Source organism: Tenebrio molitor, chromosome 2 (assembly GCF_963966145.1).
Source record: "Tenebrio molitor chromosome 2, icTenMoli1.1, whole genome shotgun sequence".
NCBI classification, from domain to species: domain Eukaryota; kingdom Metazoa; phylum Arthropoda; class Insecta; order Coleoptera; family Tenebrionidae; genus Tenebrio; species Tenebrio molitor.
This window is the reverse complement of record NC_091047.1, coordinates 3,564,227-3,583,346: the sequence shown is the minus strand read 5'-3', so window position 1 is coordinate 3,583,346 and position 19,120 is coordinate 3,564,227. Positions and strand designations below refer to the sequence as shown.

The 19,120-nt window shown below is 42.2% G+C and overlaps 1 protein-coding gene across 2 annotated transcripts in view; it reads right to left on the bottom strand.

Moving 5' to 3' along the window:
- Positions 1–441: 441 nt before the first annotated feature.
- LOC138123572 (neurotrimin-like) overlaps positions 442–19,120 on the bottom strand; it is a 62,465-nt gene continuing 43,786 nt past the window's right edge. For both annotated transcript variants that reach the window (XM_069038323.1, XM_069038322.1), the window contains exons 4-6: positions 15,978–16,105; positions 11,617–11,785; positions 442–1,646 (exon numbers count right to left, since the gene is read on the bottom strand). In XM_069038323.1, the coding sequence (XP_068894424.1) occupies positions 1,546–1,646; positions 11,617–11,785; positions 15,978–16,105 (398 nt within the window). In that variant the 3' untranslated portion in view covers positions 442–1,545. The remainder of the gene's footprint in view (positions 1,647–11,616; positions 11,786–15,977; positions 16,106–19,120) is intronic.

Below are 19,120 nucleotides of genomic sequence, written 5' to 3'. Positions count from 1 at the left end.
TGAATTTACATTCTTCAACGAACGTATAATGATGGCTATTATTCTAGAGGATGAAAAATCCAAGACGAGCCGTAGGCGAGTGGTAGAATCGCCCGAGTGAATTATACGCGAGTTGAAGACTATGCTTTCTCCACGACTATACCAAGAAAAAACAATCATTTAGCAGTTGCTACGCGATGCGCGACTTATTGTTAACAAATACATCCGATTGATGATCTGCCGGTGATAGAATGAAATTACGAGGGATGTGATTGCCGTTAGTTTCAACTTATTCTATCACTGGGTGTGGACATTCTTTCATTAAATATCCAAAAAAATGCATTCATTCTGTGATAGTCGTGGAGAAAGTAATTTTTCTTCTTACTTACCTCTCAATTTTCTCGCCTGCTTTTTGCAATTTTAACTAGCCGCGCTTGGGAATTCGGAGCGAATGAGAACGAGTTGCCTTTCATATCGATTTTATTGAGATGTTTTTATTACATTTTAACAACATTTTTAAGAAACATCAAATTCTCATCAATGACAACCGTTTAAAATAGAACAAACGTAACGAGCAATCCGAACTTAACAGATCTGTGAGACACAAGAAACTAGAACAATGTGATTTGCTTCTACAATGAATAGATTTCGTTTAAAAAAATAACAATATCCCTTTAAAAGTCTCATATAAATGTACAATGTTTCAATAAGTATAATAGATATGGCCCTAACAGTAGATATATACAGTGTCATTATTATTAATGTGACTAGTTTTATCAAGGACGTTGAAAAAACTCGTATAATTACTCTCGTATTGTATTTGTATCGTAATATTAAAACTTTGAATCGTTTTTCCCATTGAATTGTTTCCTGTTTTTGTTGTGGTTATTGTGTTCATGTACAACAACGTGAGAATGAAGATCTAAACAATCGAGCAGAATTCCACTTAGTGTCCGCGCACGTTTACAATCAACACTACATTTTTGAGCTTTAAAGCACTTTAAGTGATTCACGAAAAAAAAATCAAACGAAATAAAACACACGTCTGTCTGTTGGAAATCCGACGGATGAGCGAAGCATTTCCGGTGAATTATAAATGAATTCAGGAAGTTCAAACTTTGTTAAATTTATAACAAACGTCACACGCTTCATGCCGTTTCAAACCCCGTCCCATTTCGGCCGATTGTTAGTTGTAATCTCCCACATACACACACCCACACCACACACACACGCACACACACACACGAACATATTTTATTCTTTGTTGAAATGCCGAAAGTCCAGACCTTTCGGCTCGATTCATGGCGGATGCGCCGGGACAGGAATCATTTCACTCCGCTGAAATCGAGCCGAAGGATCCAAATCTGTTTGCAAGGATGAGCGCATCGCACGGAAGAAAAATAAACGTGATTTTTAAATTTCCGTCACGGATCTGTTTAGAATTCATCACTGCACTGTTTCTTTACTATTTACACATTTATACATGTTCCAGGATAACACATTTTTTTTCTTCTCTTGACTTTCACTCGAGCTTTTCGAGCTTTGTTCCCGGGAGTTTTAAAGTTTTCATGGCCCCACCACCGCCACCAAGACGCTGAGAAGACACGCCGAAAAGGGATACTCGAGGCGCAGCTGGCCCCCGTGCTGCATTGCCGCTGGGTGCTCTCCTGGAAAAAAGAAATCTGTAATTTCGTCTCGCACAAAAAGTATTCAGTTTCAAATTCAAAAGTGTGGTGAGTAGTGTGACAGGTCCGAAAACCCGTCCCCTCACAAGGTGGTGAATGATGTGTGTATTAAGACTTGAGTTGAAGAAACTATCTGATTGTTTGTGATGATTTTGTCAAAATCTGTTCACAAATTCGTTAGTTATAAGCGCACAAGGGATGGATACAAATTTGAAAATTATATACAGTTTCAAATTAAATCCAAAGTGTGGTGTGTACTGTGAACAGGACAGGTCCCAGAACCCGTCCTGTCGCAAGGTGGTGAATGATTTGTGTTTTAAGACTTGAGTTGAAGAAACTATCTGATTGTTTGTGAAGATTTCGTCAAAATCTGTTGACAAATTCGTTAGTTATAAGGGCACAAGGGATGGATACAAATTTGGAAAAATATTCAGTTTCAAATTAAATCCAAAGTGTGGTGTGTGGTGTGAACAGAACAGCTCCGAAAACCCGTCCCCTCACAAGGTGGTGAATGATTTGTGTTTTAAGACTTGGGTTGAAGAAACTATCTTATTGTTGGTGAAGATTTCGTCAAAATCTGTTGAGAAATTCGTTAGTTATAAGCGCACAAGGGATGCTTACAAATTTGCTTTCCGCAATATGTTAAAATGTTGGCTGAAAGTAAATATTTTGTCAGTCGTTCTCGATTGGTTGGTGCTGATGGCAGCCAGAGATAGCTCGTTATTAATTCGGGCACTTATTCCGCGTGATTCTTTTATTCGCGTGGAACGAACTAATCACCGTCGCCGGCGAAGCTCCTGATTAATGGAGTCCTTTGTGCGCCGTCGGTGGTCCCGACTGCGACTCCAGATGGCAAAACGTTGCGTGTTGTACATTCTGGCCTTAATCGAGTCCTTGGGCGTCCAATTTAAACGGACGCCGCTGATTGGCCCGAGGTGCAGCCAAAAGACGGAGGCAAAACCGAGATAAATGTCGACACAGTTTTTCCACAGTGTAATTCAACAAAAGTTGTATCTTTAGCGGCACTGGTGCAACGATTAAAATGAGAAACGGCAGCAATACAAAGCCGGAACATTTTTCACCATTCCAGTGCCGGCGCACACCGAATTTTTCCCAATTTGGTTCGCTGGAAAGTTCCGGAACGCGCAACGTGTGTCGGCGGGATTGCCTCTTTGCCACCGCCTCGCACGCGTAATTCTAAATTTCGTCCCTCGAGTTTCGAGGGCAGGACGTCAAAAGGCTCGCGCCATATTTGTGAATTAATCCGGTTGATGAGGAGTTTCTTCAGTTTCGTGCCGTGCCGGAAAGTTGTTTCATTACATGTTGCGACAGACAATAGGTTTTCACGTCGATGACAAGCTTCACGATTAATTATCAGGGGCCATGATGAGTGGAGAGCAGCCATTTCACCTGTGCACACTAATTACGCTTTGCAGTGTTGGATGTCGGAGAAGCCGATACGATTCAGGACTTAATTAGATTTTGGCGGGGGTGGTTATTAAATAAATAATGAGACGTGTAGTGGACACAATTTGACAGGAATAGATTTTGTGGAACGTAAAATCGGAGTAGAAAGAAGAGGTGTCGATGTGGAACATTATCGATAATCGATAGACGTGATTAGGAGACGTAAATACATGTAACATGATTTAATTATGAGAATTGCATCGTTTGGATTATTTAATTGTCGAAACAATGTTTTATGACGAGATAGCTTAATGGAAATGTAACGTTAAATCCATAACCAATTATATTGAATGTGTTCTGACTACATCAACTGAATTTAGTGCCCCTAAAATATTTTATTGTTATAGTTAACAGTTCATTATTTTTTTGTGTGCACACGCTTTGTCGACGATGATCGACCACCTGCAAGAAATGTAGTGCTTTTTTAATAGTCACTTACACAACACGTGTGTAAAACCCCACTTTTTCTAATAGTCTACACGCACATTAATGAATGTTTTATTGAATGGAGGAATTAATTAGTAACGCTTTAATTAATGAGCCAGTTGCATCCTTGCTGAAACAAATGTTGTCTAGAAAAAAATTCTAATAGGTGCTTTTTGCCGAAGTTACGGTGAAAAACAATTAATGGATGAGCGAATGAACGATTGTTTTTACGAAAGAATCAATTGAATCCGTACTAAAACAAATATGTTCCGATCCGTGTTTTTTTACAGGAGTTATCGTGAACGAAAAAGTAATGATTGAATCGATGAATGAATGCCTTAAAGAAGGAATTGATTTAATCGAGAGGAAAATGGAGTCGGCTGGTGGAAGTAGAAAATCTCCAACAGGAAATCAGAATGCAGCGTGGCAAATTTCTTAACAAATAATCGACAAAAATGCGGATATTACGTGTTCCAAACATATTTAAATTGAACTCTGACTCGAATGCTAAGAACGTAAGAGCAGATGTCCTGCAGCGAAACGAAACCAGCGTATCGTTGCAATTATTTCTGACAAGCGTAACAACAATAAAGGCGCATTTTCATGCAGCGAACGTCTTCTCCGCCAAACTTTAATAACAAAACCGACGCATCCACCATCTCTCCGAATTATTTCATCGGATTAGGAAGTAATTTGCTCTAATGCAAGATTTTCATTCGATGTCATTTCACTGCAATCGTAAACGAGTTTAATTCAGGACGAAGCAGGATGTTGCAGTTTTTAATTTGCTCGGTTGCATTTTCCGAATTGGCCCGGCGCATCCACCATTTCAGTGGCGCATCCCGATTAGGCAACACTGCACAACTACTTTCGGTAACTGGTGGTACAAAGAGTGTTCCGTAACGTGTTTGAGCTAAATTTTAATTAAAATTACGTCGAAGTCTATCATGGTCCGATGCGGTCGAATAGAGAGCTTCGGCCATAATTTCCAACACGCCGTGAAGAATTAATTAACGGCCGCCTATTAAAAATCGATGCGCTTCGACGATTTAGTCGGCGGAGCCGGCTCTGGCCTGCCCCCGGGAAAAAGAAGGGCCTCCGTGCGAATTTCCCAAATTACACGTCGTTAAATTATTTAAAGTGGGCTGCATAATCTCGTCCTTAAACAGGCCGGGGCAGGGTCGCGACACGGATTCGCATTAATTTCGTTTTAAATATTGCACATAAAAGTGGAGAGGGCCGACGTCAGTTTACGCATCGTGGAAAATTAAATCGCAAAGTTTACGCGTTGCGAACGGTAGATCCAGACGATATAACGATATCAACCCGGAGATTACAAGACGTTGAGGAAATTTGCGAGGCTCATTGTATCGACAAAGCGTAATCCAATATATCAAAGTTAATTTTTTCCCCGGCGGAATTTTGTTGTTGCGCTCGACGGGAAATTTCGAGAAAAAGCGACTTTGTCAAGTCGAGAGCTTGTTGCATCTCATACATTATTCAGCCACGGCGAGAGCAAGATTAATTAACCTTTTTCCCGGCGACGTTCTGTTTGACGGAGTGGTCGGAATTCCTCGACGGAGACGGTAAACAGAATTAGTGAGGAGGAGGCCAGGACCGGCACCGTCCTACCCTGGACCCGCGTCACAGTTTTTTTAACCGTTACGAGCAAAACATCTCGCAATCTCTTAAGATCCACAAGAGTCCATGTCAGGTTCACTTGAGATAAATTTTTAAGGTGATCCAAGGTGTTGCAAGAATTTTGAGGCGCAGCCGAGGTCTGAAACAGGCGAGGACAAAAGGCAGAGGTGCACATAATTTTTTTTTGGCGACCGCACGAACTACAAAGCACAATTTATGGTAACAAAACAATTATCGGTTTTGTCAGTCTCGTTGTTAACTTACTAAACAGATGGCGCCACGGTAAGCGTCCGAAAAAGAGTTACTTTTCGTCCGCTTGTGAGTACGTAAAATTAGCGTTTTTATTGGACTAGACTATAATATCCCCTGAAATGATCCCTCTTGATTCCTCAAAAGCACTTGTGGAAAATTATTGCTAAGAGCTTTTCGACGAACGTACATTTTTTTGTAAAATTCAATACCAAATAAATCATGCAGCAAAAGACTTTTACCCTTATGGTTAATCTCTACAAACGATCACGATTCTCCTTTTGAAAACAAGAACCGGATCAACGGTTTCACGAAGATTACTCTTTTAAAAGTTGCCTTATTGCCAATTTATTGTGAAGATGTTACGTGAAGCTCACTTTTTTTCTTATCTTTGTCGCTTGACTCCGATCATCAAGATCTTTTTCTATTTTCTGTAAAGTTGGCCTTTTAGTTAGCGTTGCAATTTCGAAGTTGGTGCTTTGATCGGATCTCATAAGAGCCATTAAAAAGCCGATTTTAATTAGACAGGTCTGGAAAGACGAGCGTGTTTTTCCACTGTTCGACGATAATTAATTTACAGTTTTACATTAATAAACGGTGGAAGTAAACGAGCGCTTGCTGCTTAAATTGGATTAATCGTCTCTAGTCTTAGAACGTAGTTGATTTTCACAAAAGATGGATGCTCTCCCATCGAGAATTTATTATCCAATATGATTTCGTCGCCTCCACTGGATAGAAGATAATTAACAGGATTAAAAATATCACTAAGTCGCATTAGTTTTTTACCCTTTTTTAATTCCCCGACGGACGATTACATTCTATGATAAATTGTTTCCCGGCGCACCCACCACTTCTTTTCGTTCTAATCGCGCAAAATTCACTCACGGATTTCTACGATGACGCGATTTGTTACTTCTAAGCTCTTTAACGTCATGCAAATCCATTCGTTCTATTTGTGTTGTGTTATGTCTGAATCTAACCACGTCGCAAAAGCGTAAGACATAATATTCCATTGTTATGCAATACTGCCTCCGAACAGTCGCCACATTTACAATTAACGGGTTCGACTCTACCTTTTTGCATATTCAAAGGAATTATTAATTCGACATTTCAAGCTACTTAACGGAATGCTAAGAATCTTCAAGTTGCATTTGCTTTAAAACAGGAGCTCGGCGGGGTTTAAGACTTAATTTAGGAATTTACTTTGAACTTCATCTTTCATAACTTTAAGTGGAAAGCGCGCAAAAGTTCAAACTGTATCTGTCGAATCAGAAAACAAGTTTGTGTACTTCAGAGGATTTCTGCAATGCACGCACATTTTTTGCTGTGAAGTGAAGTGAAAATTATTTTCTCGTACATTACTGCACGTTGAGGCCTCGTTGTGCAGACTCCACATTGTGTCTGGTTGCGTAAATGAATAATGCTAAACCAAAAAAGGAGAAATGATACTTGATGGTCTATTAAAAAAAAAAATTTAAAAAAAAAATCTATAGGTCGTTAGCGCATTTGATAAAATAGTATATTATATTATAAGTGAAAGAAATGCATCATTATACGAGAGTGAGAATTTTGAGCGACGAGTGCGCTTGCTCACGAGTGGAACACTTCTCACGAGTTTCATAATGGCATTTCGATCACGTTTTATCTTGCAGGTGCAATTATTGCAAAAAATCCAAATGACAGCTGTCAAATTTACTCACTTGATAGTACTTTATCTCAAGTAAAATGGCAGCTGCCAAATTTACTCACTTGTGAGTACTTTATTTCACTTGTGAATAATATTTGATTTCTATCACCGAAAACTATGGTCTAGCTCAAAAACTCCCCCTGTAAGATAAAGATATTTTTTTATATAAATTAATAATCTACCCTCGCCGTGAGCCTACAAAGGAAGGTAAATCTGGCAATTAAAACGTTCCCGTTCGGCGGCGGCGGCGGCACTTTGTACAACAACCGAAAAAAAAATCTGTACAAATGTTAATGAGACAAATCCCGAAGCCCGGAAAAAGACATAAATAACAGCGAACCCATTTGCACTGTTCGGCAAAAGACCAGTGCGTGTGGGTCCGTTAACAGGACCGGAATCGATTCGATCTCGAACTTGCGAACAGAGCTTTCACCTTAGACACTCCACGCACCCGGAGTGCTTTCCCGTGTCGACCGGCGCAACTTTGCCCCGTTATTATTGCATTAAGAGACAGAAAAAAATCATTAACTAATTAAATCCGCCATCTTCCGTCCGATAATTGTGTTATTTTTCCGGGCGGTTTTTTCCGGAGGTCCGTCGGCCGGAATTTTCGCGAGCCGCCAGCACCGCCGCAATAGATTGCCTGAATAATTAATGTTATTTTAAGGGGATGTTTGCGGTGGGCAAAAAAATCCCACAGCGACGAAAAAGCTCGGATACGCTTATCCCTTTCACAATTGAGAATATCAACAAGGCAGTGGCCGGGACATGTTCTATTATTCAACAAACGCTCCGAGAAACGCCAGCATCTCCAGAAATCTCGGCTTTTTCTGCCCCCCGGGCGACGGATGCAGCGCATTTGCATAAGGGGCGCCGCCCCCCGCCCTTAATTAACGTGATTTCGACGCGTAATTTCGCGCATCGGGCTAAAAATTCGTCCGGGCTTATGAAAAATTGTTACGAAAGCTTCTCTCGTTTATTCGGAACGAAAAGTCGAATCTTGATAAAAATGGAAATTTATTAATACGAAACAAACTGTTGTTTTTGCTTTAATCTCCCGGATGAGGTCCCGATAATGGCGTTCGCTCGTCGATTTCGACTGCATCAGAGTCCTATCCGGCATCACTTTGCTGAATTACGCCGCCTTAATCACAAAAAAGCTTTCCTTGATGCCTCGCCATTAGGCCTCGCTTCTCTTCTTAATAATTTTCCGCGCAGTAACCCTGATTGGCTGATAAATCTCGCCTAACACCTTGTGGGACTCGAATAACGAAGAGCAAGTGTTCATGTAAATTTCGTCTGGATCCAATTCCCGTGGGATGACGGGGGTGTGGGGCGAAGACAAATAGTTGAGGTGAAAGAGGATCGATCAGCAGACCTTAGGCCGGACAACGGCCCCGCTCTCGTCCTTTTTTACACCCCCTGAAGCAATTCCACTTATCCCGAGTGTGTAAAACACCGAGTTGTTTAGGATAAACCCTTCTACCCCCGCCGTCTTCCGGGTGGTCCACAATTAAACAGTTTGACGGTGCGCAAATGGCGCACCGGATTCCTTCGATCCTTCCTGATGGGACGTGAAAAATTCATATCAGGGGAAAACATCCACCGGTCGATACGCACGAAAAGAAAAAAAGTTTCGTTTTGGGAATGACGGTCGTGGCATATTTGGCGATAAATATAACGAAGTGGAGTTTCAATCTTCGAGTTGTTAGTTTTTACTCGCCGGATTATTCCGGGAAATTCGATAGTGCTTTGTTTTCTGGAATTGGTAATGCGTGCCGAACAATTTCCCGGTAAAAAGTTGAAAGCGAAACGAACGCTCCAGATGATGTTATTTTTTCGTCGTTCCGGCTTTTAGTCCGGTCTGAAAAAAATCTGTTGTGATGTCCCGACAATTAATATCGGCTCTTGGGAGCGAATCGTGCCACTAACAAAGCGCAAAAAGTGCCGATTTTGCAATAATTTTTTCAACATCTAATCGGATGGAAAATTGGCCTTCTCGCTTTTTAATAACGTCGAGAGTGATTTTTATTTGTGGAGAGTCCCACAAACAATCCCCCTAAATTTGAATGTGTCTGCCAAAATGGTGGATGCGCCGGGGTCGAGTATAGATTGATTTTTTTAACTTTTTGTCGCCGAATGCAACGCTCAAGAGATCGCTAAAAAGCAGAACTGACTTTGCCGAAGCGATTTATAACAATTTAAGCGGAAGTTCGCCATTTCGCTAGTTTTATTTCGTTAGCAATTTAACCTACATTTAACAAGTGCGGCGCATTCCGGCTGAAAGCGTCACCACGACCGACCATTCGTAGTCGTAACGCCAGTTTTTCTAATCCCTAAACCGCTCCCGATTTGCCGGGGGCGGTCGTAATTGCTTTTTAAGGCGTTTTTTAAGGGGACGCAAAAGACACTCGTAAAAAAATCGCGCCTCCAAGAACGTAAACGCTCATCTCTCTCCCTTCCAATTTTGTTTTATTTATTATAAAGCACATTTCGAGCGCAGTTCCAGTCATTTTTATTAGATTAATAAAAAATCGCAGTGTTTTATGTCTCCCGGTGTCGGGAGGAGATCCGGGTGAAAATTCGCGTCCAGGAGAGGCTTTTTCGGCCACATCGAAGCGAAAAGCTCGCTTGGGAAATTATGGGACGATTCCCATATATTCCAGGGGAAGAGCATGAATTTTCGTTAACAGGCAGGGGTTGTTTTTGTTGTGTTATTGAATAATTTGAGTCGCGGGCGGCGTTTTTCCACTCCCCCTAATAATTGCTAAGCGGTGTGAGCTCGCTAAATGGAAAACTGTGGAGCGGAGCTTCTCTATGTGGAGTCTTAAGAAGCTTACCCCATCACGGGGGAAGCGAAACGGATTAAACCTTTCAGGTGGTTGGGGTGGAAGAAAGCTCCTAATCCACACTAAATACACTAATTATGCTCGCGCCGACACCGCCGCCGATACAGGATTGTATTATCGGTTGCCTAAACACCGAGCTTTCCTCCCGAAGAATACTGCTTCCCTCCTCGTGCCTAATTGGGGCGCTCTTGTCGGCCAATCTTGACGCTCACTTCGAAATTGCAAATTATTTTCTTATTTACTGAAATTAATTTACGGATTTCTTTATTCGGATCGGCTCCGGAACTTTTATTCTCGTTTTATTAATTCCTGTCTTGGCGAAGCGTCAAATCAGCCACTCTCTCCCAAATAATTCGATCCGAAGTCTGTTCGCAAGTGTTGCCAACGCAATTTTAATAAAATGTAAAAATCCCCGGCCCGGAGTTCGACGCCGGTAACTTTCCGGGCGGGTGCCGCACTAATGACGGCATTGTCTGCTAACCGGATCAGTGACGTGTACGTCACGTGATCGATCCGCGACCTGCGTCATTTGAATTTTGAAGATCGGATTGGACGATAAAGGATGTTTTATGACGTTTTAATCTAGATGGGTCGTTCTTAGCACTGAGACAATTTAACTTGCTGTAACGAGTTATGGAACTTTCCCAACACAATTAAACGTAAATGAGTGTCAAGTTCTTTGTTTTATAACCACTCTAGATGCCGTTCGGATCCGTGGCCCTGCCCCAAGCTCCCCTCCGTAAACGAGGGTTTTTTTCCTTTTGTCGTTCCAGTCCCGTTTCATTTTGTATCGCTGGGACGGATGTTGTAAATAATATTCCGGCTCATGAAATTAAAATTCTCTTCGTCTTCTTCGTTTTTCGTTCGGTTCCTTCTGATTAATCCGGCAGCAAAGTACCGAAAGTGCTCACTATTGTAGTGTGTTGACGCGCGCAAGAAATGCATGGCGGATGCCGTTTTCGTGACGTAAAGTTAAATGGAAAAATCTCGAAAATTTAATTTCACATTGATATCGGCATTCCACCCGAGCTCAAAGAACTGGTGACTCTTGTCCCGGCGCATTCACCACTTTTGCTCTTTGCGACTTAACAAGTCTGGAGCAGAAGTAATTGTGGCTTAAATTTTCTTTCAAGTAAGTTGAAAAGTGTGTCGCAGCTGGTTTTTTCCCTTGTGCAACTCGCATTCCGTCATCTGGGTCAGTGTCATAAATTATTATTTGTTTCTATTAATTCCCGTAAAGTTTGCTTCCTGAAAAATTAATATCCTCATCATCGCACCTAAAAAAAGCCGCCGGGCAACTAATTCGATGGTACTTTCAAAGACACCCCCGGAGTGAATAATAGATCCGGAAAGTTGTAACCTCCCCCGGCCGGCAAGTGTCACAAACTTCGCCCCTATTAGATTAATTTATTATTTACTTTATTTAGAGGCGTGCGGTGTGAAACCTCGTGTAAGTGAAAGGAACGAGCGGCACACCTGCACCAACGGAAAAGCTTTTATGTAGTTTCCTTTTATAATATTATTTACAGCAGTTTTCTTGTAATGGAGGGTCGTAATGCAATTACATCGCCGTGAAGGGATTTATGCCTTTTAAATCATGCGGCGTCGGGGAAAGAACACTCTCTTCTCTCACCGTTTAGCACGTGCACGATGACCGTCTTGGGGTTGGCGTTCGAGGGGTTGCATGTGTACTTTCCCGAGTCGGAATCCGTGGCCCTTTGGACTAGCAGGTAGCTGAACGTGATGTCGCCCTTCTCGGTGATGACGCTGACGCCACCTCGAGCTGAGTCGTAGTTAATTTCCTGGCGGAACAAAGATTAATCGTGATTAAATCATCGTGGCGAAAAGAGAACTGACACGTTTGCATTTTTTTCAAGTTTGTTTTTTGTCTCGAGAGATAATACGGCGTGACTGATGATTAAATTGGGAATGGAGTTGGACTTGGAGCGGCGCTGTTTAAATACGTTTGAGTAACAGTCTGGCTCTGGCACAACTTTATATCAATTACAGTTGGTTAATGAGCGTGAAATGATTGTATTAGCGCCATCTCTTTGCCGGAACGATACTGAAAGGTATCTTAGTTATAATACACACAGAAACACAAACCAACAATTACTCTTGGCTCTATTTGTGGAATGGAAACAAATCTAAAATATTCTCTTGTGTCTAACACTCTAGGATATATTTCACCTAGAACAGCAACAGCAATTCCCAATATAATAGTAATGAAAATGCTGATTATTTCGTTTTTGTTGTAAGTATTAAGTGTGGGATGTTATTAGACGCTCACGGAGTGATCCTTGATGGCATAATGGCTTAATCAGCCATGCCGAGGTGGTGGGGGTGATTTCAGCCATTATGCCCGTTCGGAGCACGTTTGGTTAACTGATTGATTAATCAATTAATTAGCAAACGGCATCTGCTCTGGGGGCTTTTCCTCTGTTTGCTCATCCTTGTAGCGAATTTGTCAATTATAAACAATTGTCGAGTAATGTCAACATATTTCCAAAAGTCACCCGCAGCTAATGAGGGTGTTTGCTCAACCGCGGCGAGGCGCAACGAACGGCAGCTTTTTATTTAGTTAATAAGGCCGAAATTATTTGGGGAAAAAAAAGTTGTTTTTGCCGAGGAACTACGCGACGGAATTTTAAATAAATTCGAAATGACACAACATTTTCCCGGGGAACGCTTCCACCCCAAGTGGTAAACAGAAAAATTGCGTTCCGCTCGTTCAAGCTGAAAAAATGTAAATTAACGCCCGGACGATGAACCGGGGCACAATAAATCCAAGAAGTGAGCTTGCTTCCGCGTCTTTTTCATTTAGCAATCTAGTAATGTTCAAGGTTCAGTTTTCGTCGAATTCAAATCGCGCGGTTATCGATCTGGTTGTCGGGGACGTCCGGAGATGGCGCCTGCGTTGTCAACTCACCGCGTCGCACGTTCCGGGCTGGTATAAGGAGCGTCCGCTTCGATGAGTTCAGTTTGGCGAGTTTTCTGCAATTTTTGATCCGGGTACAACAGCGATTGTGGTGGAATTATCGGAGTGGAAAATTTACGTATTTATGAGGCTTCTAATTGCAATCAGAAACAAATGCGCCTGATGAATTTTCCGCCACACAACAGGTTGAACACGAGACGGGGCTCGAATCGCAAACAAAACCGGTTACTTTCAAAGGGGGAACACTTTGATAAATCATTAATTAAATATCTCGGCGGGTCGCGACACGCCATGGAAAAATACATTCGTTCATGTAAAACGAGATCAAAGCGCACCGCGGCTAAATAACCGTCATCGTAATGGGGCATCTGCACGAATTTCAGCCAAATATTGATCGAAATCCGGCGTAATCAAATACCTGACAATTAACAAAGCGCCCCGTGAAAAGGGACGAACCCCTTCAGCATTTCAAAGAAAGAATCTAATTCGGACGGCATTCCGACCCACTTTATCATGTTGAGAATTTCAATTTTTCGTGGGACCACCGCCCCTGTCCTTCCACTATTTAAAATGCACATACCTAGCCCGATGCGGAGGAATTCCGGAGTCGAAATGAAATTATTACGGTCGCCGTCCCCGGATGGTGTATAAATGGAGCGATGCATCATGCGACCGAGGAAGATGCGGTGCCAGATTGAAAACACTAACTTATTTATGTTGCGGGATTAGTTGCTTAAGAGGTTAGTTTTAATTCGATTTGGTGGAATGCGGCCAACGATGAGCTGGGGGCGGTTGATTTGTGTGTTCGCCGATGATAAATTGGCAACTTTGAACCGGTCGGGTTTAAATCGTCAATAATGGATGCAATTTGAGCCGCTTAGACAATCAATCAAGCGGATGATGTTGGTCTTTTTTTTAATTGGTTTTTATTGACCCCCCAAATGTACGACACGAGCACGCGGAGTAAATTAGACGCCATTTTGACGAATTTGACAAGTTGGCACGACTGACAAGATACTCGACATTTTTAAGATAACCCGCCTCTGCGTGATATGCCAAGACTGCCGAACAACAACCGCGCTATCTTTTAATTGCCGTTATTTACTCGTCAATTAGGGGGCGGAAGCTTGTCGAAAATTAGTACCGTACACAGCGCTCCGACATATTTGGAGTTCCAAAATAAGTCTGGAGGGTGGTTTTATCTTACATTGTTGAGAGGCAATCCATATCTATGATTAATGGCATCTTGCAACATGAAACGGTGCTTTACATCTCACTGGGGACGAGCTGATATTTTACATCGCTAAGAAATTTGTGATAAAGTGTTGCTTTCGTCGTTTTCTTTCCGTTTACTTCTTCCAAGGAATTTTTTAAGAAATACACTAAACACCTTAACTCGACACAATCTCGACGCTAATTATGCAGGAAGCAGCGCGAAAATTGATCGTTTTCAAGACGGAGCAACGAAAGGAGACGATGTAATAACGAAATAATGAACAACGTCGAGATTACAGCGTTTTAAACTTTTTTTTTCTTCATTCGAACGGAACGACGTGACCATCACGAAGAGGCGCAGTTTATCTGGGGATGACTTGTTCGCTCTCGAGTTGCTGTCACTACCGGCCGAAACGGAGTCGTCGCCGTCGCGTTCGATTAAATGGAAATGTTGCACTAGCTTTCGTTTATCTTTATACCAACAGCAGCAGCGTAATGAGCGTGAAATGATTTCATTAGCGCCATCTCTCGAATATTAGAGAATTAAACGATATCTTGACAGTACACAACGAAAATGTAAATAGAGAGCTTGACAGTTACGTAAGCGGACTGAAGTGTCGGTAATGGGGTTGTTAGAATTAATGGTACAGATAACCGCGAGCGCTTCTAGGCAGTGTTTTTATACCCGGAGCGGACGTCTGACGGTCGTGACGCCAACGGCCGCGCCACCTTTCGACTTTTTTGCCGAAGCAAAGACGGATCGCTCCATGAATCGTCCGTCAAATTTGTTTTGTTTCGTCGTGATGCGTAAACTTTTAGTTTATTGTTGTTCTTGCAGCGATATACTTTTCCTCTGTTTACTTTTCACGTGTTCCGAAGACGTTAGTGGGGCAATTTCGCCGTATTATTTGTGTGCCATAACAAGTGATTCGTGTGATTACACAAGAAACCTGCTTAATAAATTTCCTTCGGCCATGGCCTCGATCCGGTCCCTCCTGTCCGGGAGGGGGGAAAAAACGAAACCGCCGAGATCTGTTTTTCCTCCTCAACGTTTTTGACGGATCCCCGGCGATTTTTAACCAGGACTTTGAAACGATCAATCAACGACTTTCCGCCATCGAAAAAACACCAACTCTCAATGCTGCCAACTTGAATAACTGTCAAACGCACTTGTCGGCGAAATTCCCAATTTTTAAAGAGCGGACCGACGAAACAAACCGCGCGCGGACCGGTACGTCGATTTTTCTTTTGCTTGTCGTAATTTCACAGATGATTTTCATCGGGGCAACAAATTTTATTGGAAAGCTGTCATTCGACGTCGCTCTATTTACACAACAAGCATTCATCCACATGAAAAGCGTCCACGGCGGCTAAGTGAATTAGAAAAAAAATGATAAATAACGGAATAACAGCTCAATGGGGCGATTACTTTACAATTCCTGTCACAGTTTTTTTCAAGATGGATTACGTCTGTCACTTTAATTTTTCAACGTCGCAACGGCCGGACGACACGTCGTGGGGTTCTTAAACAACCGCCCCCGCCGCCGAGAATAATTGATGGTGGAGACCACGCGATTATGTTGTCCGCGGGACAACACTTGGTAAAAATGGTTTTTTACGTCAATTTGAACGAAAGGTGTTGGTGCGAGAGCCAAGAGAACAGTTTTCAATTTCGCCGAAAGAGTGTCTAATGCTGCGGGGAATCCCTGAATGGTGGAGGAAGCAAAATAATAATAATAATAATAGTTATAGACGGGGCAACGTGTCTAATGAGAATGCCACACTCTGGTTGGTTGGTTGGAATTAGTGAAAGCGGTTTTGTTAACGGTTATGCCACTCACCTCCAGGTTGTGCGTCCAGTAGATCGAGGGGGGCGGCTCGGGGCTGTGCTTCACTATACAGGTTAGATTCATCGTGCTGCCCTTGTTGATGTACATTTCCGGACCGCCGAGGAGGGTCGTAATGGGCTCTGGAACAAAAGCCTTACATGCACATGTGTGTACAGGACGCCTCGGAAGATTATGTCACCGGCAGGGGACGTCGGTCGCTTTTATCTCATTTCATTTATCACAAGAGTCGCACCGTTTCCAAAGTGCAAAATGGCGACAGTCGGATATGATCGCCGAGGGCACCTTCGGGTCCGAGGCGCTATCGAGAATTTAAAGGCTCCCGAGAGCCGGAGGTGCTGCAGATGGGACCCAGACGGGAACTTTGACTTTTAAAACCCGAAAAATATCAAAAACTAATAAGAACTGTTTATGTTTTGAGTAACAAGTTTTTTGAATGTTTTCAATAACAGTAATAGTCTTATGGCGGTCTTGCGACTTGAAATTGTTAATTTTTATTCGATCAGAGAGGTGAAGCAATGCTGGGTCCGGTCAATATTTGGATGGGTGGCCGCCGAGCAAGTCGCGTTGTCCCTACCATTGAACAATAGAAATTTGTAATCTACAGATTTACATCATAATTAAATTTGTAATAAAAACAGTGAGGAGTTGGATGGATTGATTTAAGACTAGGTGTGCTTTTGATTGTTGCCTTTTACAAAGGAGTGTCAGGAAAGACAATGACAGTTCTTTGTTAGAAAGCTTAGGAATCTGCACCAGGCCTCGTCTCTGATTCTAGGATATTTATGAGGCTTATAATGTCTTGTTCAGAAATTTTAATTGTATTAATAAGGGTGAAATTAGGATCGTTGCCAAGGCTGGAAAATTTTGACCATCGTAGGCGTCAGATTTAATAAACGCTGATTTAAAGTAAGCGGCTTGAGCATCAGCGATATCTGGAGCGTTGTCATAACTCAAAGATAAGTCGAAGCAATTTTATGCGCCGCCCCCGGCTCGCTCCCCAGTCTGCCGCCACCCGCGTCCAATGTTTAGGAAAAAATTGTCGCCTACTACATATGCTCCCCCGATAGGACCGAATCATCGCCGCCCAATTTGTCGCGCCGTCATAAATTTTCAATTACTCTCTCCGTGTGAAAAACGCGAAAAACCACCGCCCCCAACTTTACATAAATTCCAGGCGGCGGCAAATCACATTTCCATTGTTTGAGCCGGAAATCGCATCAGGAACAACATCGCCGGGCTCCAATTAGGACCGGGGACGGGATCGGCCGCCACTTCCTCCCGAATTTCGCAAAAAACCGTCGGAATTAGCCGGCCCTTTCTGTATGAAAAATCGGCCTAATTAACACGTCACAGCAAGATACTGCTGTCATGTCGCTGTAAAAATTTAATTAGGAGCGAGTTTTTGCCCCCCGATTCGGGTTGGGGACGGCGCATCCGCCGCCGGCATGCAACAGGAAGTGCATCGGGGGCGGTCGAGCCCTCACCTGTCGTAATTTAAACCTGCACCCGACCGAGTCGATGGAAATGGCGCCGGAATTAACCATTAATTACCCGAGCTTTGAAGATAATCTATTCGGAGTTGAGGTCTAATCTGGAATTCTGTTTAATTGTTGTTCGCCGGCTCTTTTTTTTTTCGTTATCGCATCGATGGAGGGTTGTTTTAGCGTGTTTGCTGCGAGGTCTCGTCTTGGCTCGGCGCACCTAGTTTGTTTAAACGAGTCGGGGTAAATATTTGAGCCCTTTTGCAATTTTTTCGCGACGGAGTTCGACGTGATTCGATAAAACTTTTCTCGCAGTTTAATAGTTTTCAGGATCGATGGGGCGAAATTAACTCCGATCGCGCCATCGACTTTTATGTGTATCCAGGCACTTTAATGTGAAGATTATATTTTCATTTCGGAAAAAAGAAAACCAATCCCTCTCTCAATATTAGCAGCGAACTTTTAGTAATCGCTCGCTTATGGCAGATATTAGATTTTAAATATTCAATTTACAGCAAATCGAGGAGTGATAATTAATACATTTCGATTATTTATCAAAGTACTAACTAAATAAACTAACGAATTAAAATTATTCAGTGCATTCAACCATATTTTGTAGTATTTACAGTAACAGTGAGGAAGGCAAAGCTTTCGTTCACGGTTCGTGGATGATGCAATTCAAGTGAACGAAAACGGCCCAACTCTCCAGTGCTGTATTTGGTTTTATTCGATACCTCTTTAGAAAGTGAATCAGGAACTTTGTATTGAAAATTTTAAATAAAAACAAACCACATTTTTGGAGGAATCTGTTGCTATGGAAAAACTAAAATACAAAATAAACAAAGTTCTGTAACATCAATAAGTGGTTGTGTGCTGGTTGTGGAAATGGATGATGAAGAGTCATATGTTCCTGATGATGTCCTGGAAGAGGCAAGTGTAACCAGGCACCAAATGTTGCCTAAAAAATCAAAACCAGTGAGTGAAAAACGATGAGCGAAAGTGAAGTGAACAAAAAAGAAACCTTCACCCACTGGTAACTATGGATACAGACAGACTTTCTAGGGAAGTATCGAACAAAATATTTAAGCGACGTCGAAAAGTGTCATTTTGTTTATTTTGTTGTAATAAATAACAATATCTACATTTTAATGTGAACTTCAAAAAGCACTTAAGTTGTCACCGTCCTTTATATTAGCCTTCGTTAGTAATTAAAATTTTAAAATCTAGAATTCCTGTTTGGCTTCACTTATTCCGGCCGCCCTACAACAAAAATTTGCAGAATATTTAAGTATCCCGTCAAGAATTCAATTACAGTTGTACAAATGCGCGACTCGACAACGTCATCACATTTCCCGTAATTAGATGCGAAGGAGAAAACAAAAACTGAAAGAGGAATTAATTCCAGACGATGTTTGCAGCATTCTGGTGTGTTTTTCGTTTGCCTGAATGCGGTGGTCGCCGATTGGGGGCATTTATTCTTGATCGGAGCAATTTCTGCCCGATGGGGTTAAAAAAAGTCAATTTGTTAAGCAAACAAAATGGAACCTTTTTGAATTTTTTGGGTCGGGGTTCGTCGTGATCCAATAAAACTTCGATCGCACTTGGGCAGTTTCCCATCGGACCGAAATTAACCCCAATTGCGAGATGAAAGAG